The sequence below is a fragment of the Gossypium hirsutum genome, chromosome A10, assembly GCF_007990345.1.
Source record: "Gossypium hirsutum isolate 1008001.06 chromosome A10, Gossypium_hirsutum_v2.1, whole genome shotgun sequence".
Lineage (NCBI taxonomy): Eukaryota > Viridiplantae > Streptophyta > Magnoliopsida > Malvales > Malvaceae > Gossypium > Gossypium hirsutum.
In genome coordinates this window covers 104,986,783-104,998,127 of record NC_053433.1, presented here as the reverse complement: position 1 = coordinate 104,998,127, position 11,345 = coordinate 104,986,783, and the positions used below count along the sequence as shown (strand labels likewise).

Sequence of the window (11,345 nt, the reverse complement as noted above, 5' to 3'; positions counted from 1 at the left end):
GTTAACAACAACCATTAACATACCAATACTTAACAGTAACTTAAAAAATTTAAATGAGCTTAAACATCATTTGTCCAAATTCATTTTCAAATTGAAATGATTTTTAATTTTTTTATAAACTTATATGTTAAACTCACCAAATACTAAACTAAACATAACAATTTATAACTTAATCCTAAATTACTAATAAATTAATTTTAAAATAATTACAAACACAACAAATTTTAACATAATCCTAAATTACTAACAAATTAATTTTAAAATAATTATAAAAAACAAAAAAAATACATTCATACAAAATATTAATCCAAAACTATAAACACTAAACATAAATATTTTATAATTAATAATTAATAACAAAAAAATTACATGCATGCAGCAACAGAGGTGGTAGGAGAGCTACTGTGCGGGCAGAAGGGGCAACGGGGTGGGCGGCCTACTGCTGTAGGAGGGAGACTGTGTGGGCAGCCCATTCGCGCCTACCTATCAGGCTCGATTAATTGCGCCTATCCGACAGGCGCGACCCGTTTTTACCCGTATTTTAACCCGTTAGACCGTATTTTTACCTGTATATATATTTAAATATTTTTAATAAAAATAAAAAATAATATTTTATTTAAAAAAATTAATATAAAAAATTGAATCGCGTCTGCCAGGTAGGCCCGAATGAAAAAAACAACACATTTTAGTAAATAATCGGGCTCAGAACCTATTTTGGTATATAATTTTTTTTTAACTTATGCTTACTAGCAAAAGGAAAATGAAAATGAAAAACTGTGATGAAAGCCTAAACTCTTTAATAATATCTTTAATTAACCAAAACCCAAAAATACTTTTGGATTTTAGTTGGCCCAAATATCATCAAGCCCAATAACTCTAATTTTTTTATTTTTATTTTTTGTGCATCTTCTTCATCTGCTTTCTCCACTGACAGCCACCCATAATCGCCCGCTTCAATTGAATCTGACACAGTTCAAACATCGGCGTCAGTGTCTAATCGCGTTGGCACCGGTGTGCCGTCGAAAAAGTCGAGTCGGATCAACGGAGCTTTTAACTTTTAAGGTGCTCCACACTAGGAAATCATCCAGGAGACCAATTTAACATTGTTTCCTTTTTCTGCACAATCAATTTTAGGGTATTGGTTAAATTGTTAGAAGAAAAATACATGCCTGGTTTCATATTACCAAACTTGAATATCTAAACCCGACTTTAGTTGTTCTTTTGAATGTGTTGATTTGAGAACTGGGAATGGGATAGTAACAGTTTAGTTATTTTTTTCCTTCCTCTCTGTTAGGGTTAAGGTAGGATCTGGTTGGCAAAAGATTGGTTCTTGTTCAACCTTGTATTTTATTACATTTTAGGCGTTCCTTTCAGCTATCATCATAGATTTTGTTCTCCACCTTAAAGCGAAGATGACATCAGATCATGTTGCTGTATTTCTTGTTTATGTTCCTCATCTGCATGTTAGCGGGAAAGCCAATTAGGCTATGTGATCCCTACCGCAAAAAACTGTAAAAAAACTGAGCCTATGGTTAGGGATTGTTGCTTGACATGATAATCGATATATTCATGTCCTGTTCGTGTTATTGTCTCTTGTGGCATAAACATTTTTAAGATATTATATGTTTGACACTTTAAGAAAAGTAGAATTCCTTCACATTTGAACTTTATGAGATTTCAAGTTCTTTATTTTTCCTCCATTAGAGTAGAGCTGACTCGGGATCTTGTTTTTCTCTCAAATGCATCATTGAAGTTACAAAACATGAAGCTGGATGATCATGATTGGCTTTAATTTGGAAGAACTAATGCTGGTTGTCTGGCATTTTGAAAAACCTTTTTCTGCTCTTTAAGTATTGCAATAAATATGTTCAACTTAAATTCATCATTCAAAAGTTGTTTAAAGTGTAAGAATGTTGTAGCATTGGTTGTAATGCTATGTTGCTCCAATTCTTCATATTTCTTGAAGTACTCATGTCCAATGCATATACAGACGTAGGTATGAAGAAGTGGAGATATGATCCTCTAAAGATCCTCTAAAAACATGCAAATCATGGTAAATAAAATAAAATTAAACATGCCAGTCTCTGATACTCACACCCGAATCAAACTAACTTAGCATGCAAATGTGTCTTGCCTGTGTATTTGTGTTGTTTTCCTTCCGCTGCAATTCTATATTTACATCTGATTAAGATTCAATATTTGCAATAATGATAATAGGTGCAATCATCTCTCCCCGTTGTGAAGAAGAGTTTTTTGCATAAGTTGATGTAGAGTCATATGCTACCCACTACTCCCCAAGATCTTAACAGTACTTGTACCTTATTGATTTGGGGAAAAAAGGCGGATTGTCAGAGACAAGAAAATCTTTGTTTTGCCAATGGCTGCTTCTACAAAAGTTCTCGCCCTTGAGAGTCCAACTCAAACCGGAGAGTGGACAGTTGTTCTACCCCGTAAGGGTAGACATAGAAGGAATTCCCGAAAAATAACAATTGCAAAAGGACAGCAACAAGAACAACAGCTGTGGGTTCCAACCGATCTTGAGATTGACCCTGAGAGACAATCAAAACTTATGCATAAGATACAAGCATGTATGAAGAAAATTGAAAACTCTCAATTTTTCCTGGCTTTCTTGGATCAGATGCAAATTCCGAAAGTCTTGAATCACTTTCACAGGGTTTTGGGATCTGAGTCGCAACTGCAAATGGTGATATATGGTATTGGCAGCATTGAGTCTCATGAAACTCCTCGACTTCAACTTAGCCTTGCACTCTTGATGAAAAGAAAGTTCAGCTGGATTGGGGATATTGAGGTGTTTGATCCTGTTCTATCTGCAACTGAATCTCAGGTGTTAGAAGACCTTGGCTGTTCCGTTTTGTCTTTAAATGAGCAAGGCAGGCGGGAAGCTAAGAAGTCAACACTTTTCTTCATGCCACATTGTGAAGCAGAGTTATACAACAATCTTTTACAGGCAAATTGGGGAGTCGAGTCATTGAATCGAATTGCGCTGTTCGGAAATAGCTTTGAAACTTACAAGCAGCATGTGTCATTTAAGTACTATGATCAGGAAGTGTCACTTATGAACTCATCTGTAGCTGAGTCAGTCACACACATCTTAGATGCTTGAAGATTCATAGATGAATTCAGGATCGAGACAATTTCAGACGATTATTTTGCAGCTTTTCATGATTCAAGTTGGCATTTTTTCAAGCTTGCTTGTGAGAATGAGCTGCAGTTGAATTAAGTTACCGATTTATATTCTGAATTTATGAAAAACATATTGCTTTTTTTCTAAAATCATTTTGGTGTGTGGTTTATAACTGCATAAAGGATTGATAGCTTGCTAAATGCATGAGCTATAACAATATATATCTTAAATCTTAGTTTGAGTTCCTTGTATCTATCTGAGTTTTTCTTCTTTATCTATAAACATCATATAAAAAGAGGATGTATGGTTGGCACTGTAGATCTGTACACCCATGAACCCTCCAGGTGTCCTTTTAATTTCCCATTTAATATTTTAACTTTTGGGTGCTGTAGCCTGTAGGCAAGGGAAAAGATGAGAGAAAGGAATTAGAATAGAGGGAAGGAAAGAGAAAGAAAAAGAAAAAATTCTCTCTTTCTTCTTCTTTTTTATTTTTTATTTTTTTTCCTAGATATTGTAGTATTGTAATTTTATCATTATAAATAGATAAATTCTTGAATTTATATTTTTTTATATATTATGTTGAAGTTATTTTTGTTTCGCGTTTTAATTATTTTCTCTGTATTTCAATTCATTTCATATTTTACATAATTTATCACAATAATTTTTTTATCAAAAATTTCTTTACATAAAATATTAAAATATAAAAAATCTAATAATTTGTTATAGTGATTTAATTTAGAGAAAAATGTTTTATTACTTAATTAGTTTTATTACATTTTTAATTTATATATTTAAAAATATTGTTTTGTATGTTATTTCAAATGTCGATTTAGTATAGGGGCGAAGTAAAAAAAAATTAGGTGTCGAAATTAAATTGTAATTTTTTACGATAGTAAAAATATAATTTCATCATTTTAATAATCTATATCTTTATAATTTTTAAATGATTAAATTAAAATTTATTATTTTTTGGGCTACAATATAATTTTATTTTTACCAATTTAAAGTTTTAAAAATTTTAAATAACTTTAGAATAAAACTTTCTATTTTAAGGAGAACAAGCCGCAGTCCCCTAACTATATCCCAGATTTAGCTTGTTTAGACTAAAAATATATATTTAAATAATTATTATTCTAAATTTAAATGATGTACATCTACTCACAACTCCATTTGCGATCTTGCGAAACATTTTTTTTTCAATGATGTAAATAAGAAATTTATCCATACATTTACTCAAAGATGAATTTAATATTCATATTTGATTGGTTAGAAAATTACCAGATTGGATTTTTTTCTACAAAAAAGTGTAAAAAATGATAAATAGATAGACATGTTTATTATTTAATGCAAAATAACTAATACTTAATTTTCTAATACTTATTTTTCAACACTTATTTTTTTCAATTCATCAAACATAACCTTAAAAAATTAATTTAAATTAAATTTTCCATAAATTATATAACTTGAAAGAAATTTTGGAACTCATTGCGGAGTTGTTAATACCATATAATATAAAATGAAAACTGAGTTTAACTCGAGCTGGAGCAAGTTAGCAGTTTTGAAGTTAAGTATGTAATAAGATCATTGAACCAACGACTCAAAGGTCTCACCAATTTGACTTTGTAAATAAAGCTATAAACTGAATAGCTGGAAATGGTAAAACTATACATTCCAAAACACAAGTCTATCATTTTTGTTACATCTTTTGTGATGTTAAATCACAGGACAAAGAATATAGTTGCAGATTTTAACGTGTTTCATAAACATACAATTCTGTAACCTTTATCTGGAAATCCAATGGTCATAAACTAGAGGAAGTAGGAACAGTTGGTATTCGAAGAAGTTGTTGCAGTAAGCGAGCTGCAAGTCGCTGAGTGACCCCCCCAACTACTCGGCCCCCTAGACTTCGTCCCTCCGGCTGTTGGAGGACCTGTTCCACAACCCACCCTTCATTACCCAACTTCATTCAGTGTAACAATTGTATAAAGAAAATGGCTTCAGCCAAATGCAACACTTTCCATATCAGTGTCACCCTAACCGTCGCCTGTGAGTGCGCTTACACCGAAAGTATTTTTCTTTTTACACACTCACCGGCCTTTGAAGTGCACTTCCCTTAGTTCGAACCATGGGAAGAATGTCTTTGGAGATTAACTTTTTCAGGGTTCGATAAGTGCTCAAAGAAGACAAGACTTCTAATGTTAGCACAACCGGAGGCGATTGCCAAGTCTCAGTGCAAACAGACATTTTTGACTCAAGTCGTTACATATTTTGATATAGATACAAGAATATAATATTCCTCTTACTCATATATGATATTCACCCTTGAATTTGGATAATCTAAATGAGTATTCAAGTAAGATGCCAAGGAGAGCAACTTATGCAACTTTAAACTCTCTATTAACAATTAATCCCAGCCCTCATACAGGGTGTAACTAGGTATCAACCATTTAAAACATTTTGAGAAAAGAACTTACAAAAGACATTAAAAAAAAAAAAGAATTTCTGACATAAAAATATAACATCGTTGCACCAATGAGGCTTCCTGAATATCTGTGTTTTTGTATATTCTTTTCTATTGTAGTAACCTATGGTATTCAGACTTTAATGAGAGTATCGGATATTGATATGCCTCTAAGATGGTCATATTCAAATATTATAAGGTTTTTTTTCTCGTATTTAGAGCGTCTATGGAGAGTCATATTCATATTTTTATACCATGTTAGAATTTGTGGCACATATAAGTGCTAGACATAAAACAAACGATACCAGAAAAAGGTTTACTTACCTGTAAAATAGGCTGCAAAAGTGCTGGATCGAAATTTTCAGAGGAACTCAGAAGCCCCCAGATTCTGAAAACCTGGTTCCGAAGCTCCATCGTGGCTTCCAAATCAGCGGTGCTCATTGTAAGCGCTCCATTTCCATTGCCATTGATCATTAGAGTTTGAATAAAAGAAGGTGCAGAGTTGTATGTATCGGCGACTGAGCCTAAAATAATGGCTTCAGTGACACGAACTGCCTCTTTAATTGTTAAATTTCTAAGTTCTTCACCGTCTGGTCCCAAAAGTAGCTTTAAAACAGGTTGTAATGCATCTTTTGCAGAGAAATCTCGGTCTTTTCTTCCCTCAATAAGAAGGTCTTCTAGTCTATTCCACCTGTCACAAACAAAAATTTTAGGTATTTCAAGCTATCTTGTTTACAGACTCTTCACTTTTCAAGTACCCTAATCTGATCTCGTGTCCAATTTATATTTCGACATGGGTATAATGATATAATACTCTAAGGACCTTCCGTATGTATGAAAAAAAGTTTATAAAACTAAACATACTCGTGTCAGACATGTACATATATCCAACAGATTCCCAGTAGCTAGATTTCAGGAACTCAAATGCACAGATAAAATATGATGCATAAATAAGTTGGTTAGGAAATACATGCCTGAACCTGCCATCCTTGAAAAGCAACTCTATGAGAGCATCTCTCAAATATGGATTAGGATCAGTGAGAAGCCTTTTAGCAAAGTAAGGATATGAGGCAGCCAACACTTTAAAATTAGGATCAGCATACAGGGCTAACCCTTCTAGCACTGTAAGCGACCTCAATATCAGTGCATAATAGGCAGGTACTGCAACAACATTAAAAACCAAACCATTAGCCTCCATAAAATGTTAGTAATTACTAACCAAACTGAATTATAGGGCTCAAAAGTAAATGGACAAAAAGAAATATCAGCTCACCATTAAAAGGGTATTGATATAAAACATTACCCAAACCATCAACAAGTGTTTTGAAGTTAAGTTCACTGACAGTGTAATTAAGTGCATCATCAAAGAAGTCCCTAAGAGCTGGCACAATGGGAGAAACGTCTACATCAGTCGATAAGAAATCCAAAGCATAATAATCACGAGCCATTGCCTCATAATCCCTATTCACCATATGAACAACATGCCCTACTATTGCCGATCTTGCGTCCTCTGGTGTCTCACTCATCATTCCAAAATCCAAAAAAGCCAGCTTCCCTTCGGGGGTCGCCAAAAGATTACCAGGATGAGGATCGGCATGAAAGTATCCGTATTCTAGTAGTTGTCGTAGGCTGCATTGGATGCCTGTTGTTACTAAATCCAAAACCTTTAAACCTTGGCTTTCAATGGCGGCTTGTTGGTTTAGTTTCACCCCGTTAACCCACTCCATTGTTAGTACTTTGCCACTTGTGTAATTCCAGTATATATCTGGGACAAGGATGTCCTCTTTGTCAGCATATAACTTCTTGAATTTTCTTGCATTTTGTCCCTCCTGCAGGCAACCTGTTAAAATTAACATCTCATATATAGAATAAGAAACTGCACATCATTTACTATTTTCTTTTATAAGATCACTCGGACTCGAATGTGAATGTTTAACAAGGATGTGTATCTTACACAAGTAATTTTAACTTTTTTCTATGTTTTTTCATGCTCTTAGAATTGGGAAACGTGCTGTCTTGGGATCATACCCTCATACTTGCATTCAAATATGTGTGGTAGAAATATTTTAAAAAAATAAAGAGTTTAAGTAACATGAATTTTGTTTCACAAATTCAAAAAGGATACAAGTAATTAATTTTACTGCAAGGTTTTAACTATGTTGCTTAGATACCATGTATGAACATAGATATAGAGATTTGACTCCAACTAAATATGTGAACCTTTTTTTATATAGTATGTGAATAACATTCAAACGATACAATACAATACAAAACTAAATCCAAACCCACTCTTTGGAAACATAGAAAACACAACAAAAAAAGAGAAATTGATGAGTGGTTAAGGATGTTTCCTTATTGAAAACGAAATTGGGAATCAAAAGCATAATGTTGTAATGAGGTTGCTGAAATCATCGTATCCAATACTTTAAACATGAGTGTGCAAAATGTAGTCCGATATATAGAAGACTTAAAAACACGCACCATATCCAACATTACATGTAACGTAGTAGAGAAACTAACCTGGACATAGTTGAGCTCTTGGTAAACCCGGCGTGCAAATTCATCGATAAGGGCGATAACATCGGTTGTGATGATATCAACATACTTATTGATGAAAAATCCCAAGCCTCTTATAAGGTAAAAATCAAGTCCAATGGCTTCTTCAATACCAGGTCGTTGTACTTTGACAGCAACAGTTTGGCCTGAATACTTAAGTTGAGCTTTGTAGACTTGGCCTAAACTGGCCGCCGCAATAGGAGATGGAGATATTGAAGAAAAAAGGGATTCGATCGGCATCCCCAACTCCGTTTCGATGCATGAGAATGCATCTGCATCCGGAAATGTAGGCAGCGCATCCTAGTAACATACAATACTTAGTAAAGTCGAACCAACAAACTATTTCAAGTAGCGATAGGCATTTGCCACACCAACATAAGCTATAGTTGACACGTCATATGCTATTGTCTTGCATCATTTGTCACAATCAACTTAATTATTTCAAGTAGTGGAGGGAATTTGTAACATCAATATCAACTACAGTTGACATATCATATATTATCTTGTGTAACCATTTGTCAGGATAAACTTTAACGATAGAGCTTAATTGATTTTCAAGCATTTGTCAAGTAAACATTAGTTACCATTGACATGTTATATGTTATTGTCTTGCGTAATCACTTACTATAATCAATTTTAACGAGAAAACTCAAATTAATTTCTTTTCAATAAAAAATTGAAAATATTTTATAAGGATTTATATTTTTTTAGTAAGCATTATTTTAAAAAACTAAAAAAATAAAATTTCAAGTAAATAATAATAAATACTTGCATTTTTTAAAAAATATTTTTATATAAAAATTCTAAATCATTTTCACTATTTTAAATATAATATTTATTTTTACATTATAAAAATAAATAGATTAATTATAAATTTATTTTTTAACTAATAATTCATAAATCACACCAAAAACATGTATTCAAATCAATTTCCAATTTTTGATTATTGTGGGATAATCTACAAAACCGAAAGAAGTAGAAGAAAGAAAATTACCTGGAGTTCAGCCAGCTCCTCGAGATACTCAGGTGGGCAGAGATCGGGTCTAGTGGATAAACCCTGACCCAGTTTTACAAATGTGGGCCCTAGTCTGGTAAATATGCCTCTTAATTCAATGGCTCGCTTTCTCTTGTTTCGATCCAATGTCCCGTTCCGTTGATCCACCAACAGTTGCAAAGCAAATGAGCCTAAGGCTACCAATATCTCCAATGTCCTTTTCGCCGCCTATTCATCATATCAATTCCATCGCCATTAACCAAACACGAAACCCATCTTAATTCCATTCGTTCACAATCAAAATTTATCCCTAATTCTGAATTTTTACCAATATTCAATAATTAACCTCTAACAAGGGGATCAATTTTTGATAAATAAAAGATAGAAGAATTATGTTCAAATTTAAACCATAAATTATTTCTTGCATTTTTTAAAAAAAATAGTGATGAATTTAAGAGCGATGAAGAATGATAATGGTTAATTTTAATATATATATATATAACCAAATTAACTTAATTGAATTACACCGACTTTGAATTGATTATTATTAGAGTAAGTTTTCAGTGTTTTTTTTTCAATTTTTCTGGGGCCTAACCTGGACAGGTCGTGACCCATATTTGTTGGCAAGAAGTTCGGGGCTGTAAACGGAGGCATTTGCGGCTCGCGCCATGGCCCTGGCCTCCGCTTGCAGGTCCGCCGCAAGGTCCCCTCTCGATACTTGCAGAGCCGCCGGGGAACCATCGCCTCTTGGTCCGGCTTCTACCAAAGCAGCTCGCGGACCCAATTTGCAACCCTTGGGTTTGGAAATTGAAAACCTTTTACCGGCCTTTAAATTGAAAGAGTGAACCCCAGCTGAAACCAGATTCATGGCCGCCATTGCTGAAACTTTCCCTCTGCTTCAACAAATGGAAAGTGAAGGAAAAATAACGGAAACTGTACGCCACAGTTTGATTGATTTAACTCAGTTCAAAGAAAATAACTGGAGCCATTATTATGCGATTGGGTATTTGGATATTTTTTTTATTTGTATTTCTCCACGTAAGTTCGTTGCTTGCACGACTGCCATGAACGTAAGTGAACCAAAAACTGCCATTTGTCCCACTCTGACTCACTTCTGCCTCAGTGTTCATCCAATCAATCATAAAAAGATCCATGAGAATGTTCAACAATTCAATTAGAATTTTATATTAAATCTCAGTTTTAATTATGTCTCCAGTCTCTGTAATCTTTTAGACTTTGAAACTTAGTCCCTCTCTTTTCTTTGATAACGTAAATGTGTTCGAGTTTTCCATGGATTGAACTCAAGGCTGAGGTCAATTGAAGATTTTACATCCACCGTAGTTCAGTCAACAATCCCTCTAATTTTAATTCCAAATAGGGTCTCTACTTATCTAATTTAAAAATTAAAAGTTGAATTAATAATGCTATTAAAAGAATTTTGTTAAATTTGAATATAATAAATTTTAATATTCAAAGGTTTTATTTATAAATTAAATTCCAAATGATATCACATATTCAAATTTAACTAAGATGTTGTTTCATAAACTTAAAAATTAAGTGCTGACAAAATAAGTTTTAAAAATTTAGGTACTGAATTTAGTTTCTAAAATCATTTGATATATTATTTAAAATTAATTATGAAATATAATTATATCTTTTATAAATATATATTTTAAATTATAAAAAATATTCTACATTCAAACATTTCAAACTTATTCTAAAAAAAATCAAATTTTAAACATTAAAATTTTATAGGATAATATAATGTTAAACTAAATAAACTAATTAATTGAAATATCTCCACTAAGTGATAAGCAGCTTTCATATACTTATTATTTTCTATATTTTTTTATAAAAAAATTCTATCAAATTGTTTTGTTTTAGATTATCAAATATGTGTAAAAAAATAATTAAATTATTTAAAATATTATTTTTCAATTGATTTAATTTTTTTAATAGTCAATCAAATAAGCTTAAAAGTAATATTGATTTAACTTTAATTTTCAAATCAAATAAATAAATTTATATAATTAAAAATAGAGAAACTAAATTTCAAAAGTCTAAATGTGCAGGGACTGAGTGCAGAATTAGACGTAAGTTATAATATAATATCGTTTTAAGAAATATTTCCAAGAAAAAAAAATCCTGTTTTGTTAACGGGTCTTGGCATCGAGCGGTCCAATTTTATG

General features: G+C 32.5%; 2 protein-coding genes across 3 annotated transcripts; one reads left to right on the top strand and one right to left on the bottom strand.

Moving 5' to 3' along the window:
* The first annotated feature begins 872 nt into the window (after positions 1-872).
* Positions 873-3,463, top strand: LOC121207584 (protein SENSITIVITY TO RED LIGHT REDUCED 1). Of its 2 annotated transcripts, none has more exons than XM_041077912.1 (2): positions 873-1,062; positions 2,218-3,463. In XM_041077912.1, exon 2 carries the CDS (start codon positions 2,378-2,380, stop codon positions 3,122-3,124), a length of 747 nt encoding a protein of 248 aa, XP_040933846.1. In that variant the 5' UTR covers positions 873-1,062; positions 2,218-2,377; the 3' UTR covers positions 3,125-3,463. The 2 variants fall into 2 exon arrangements, with proteins under 2 accessions (XP_040933846.1, XP_040933847.1); XM_041077913.1 differs by having other exon boundaries at positions 915-1,135.
* A 1,326-nt stretch (positions 3,464-4,789) lies between these two features.
* On the bottom strand, positions 4,790-10,191 carry LOC107915132 (protein ACTIVITY OF BC1 COMPLEX KINASE 3, chloroplastic). Its single transcript, XM_016844279.2, has 7 exons — positions 9,752-10,191; positions 9,157-9,384; positions 8,127-8,462; positions 6,880-7,435; positions 6,581-6,767; positions 5,931-6,297; positions 4,790-5,075 (listed from the first exon to the last, which is right to left on the bottom strand). The coding sequence occupies exons 1-7, from the start codon at positions 10,031-10,033 to the stop codon at positions 4,947-4,949; spliced, it is 2,085 nt and encodes a 694-aa protein (XP_016699768.2). The 5' UTR covers positions 10,034-10,191; the 3' UTR covers positions 4,790-4,946.
* Between the last annotated feature and the right edge of the window lie 1,154 nt (positions 10,192-11,345).

Bases quoted from the DNA above. Each gene is read 5' to 3' on its own strand.
- LOC121207584 (XM_041077912.1), top strand. From the start codon at position 2,378: ATGGCTGCTTCTACAAAAGTTCTCGCCCTTGAGAGTCCAACTCAAACC.
- LOC107915132 (XM_016844279.2), bottom strand. From the start codon at position 10,033: ATGGCGGCCATGAATCTGGTTTCAGCTGGGGTTCACTCTTTCAATTTA. The intron at 8,463-9,156 runs GTAATTTTCTTT...GTATGTTACTAG, and splicing joins AGGAGCTGGCTGAACTCCAG to GATGCGCTGCCTACATTTCC. The intron at 6,768-6,879 runs GTGAGCTGATAT...ATGTTGTTGCAG, and splicing joins ATATCAATACCCTTTTAATG to TACCTGCCTATTATGCACTG.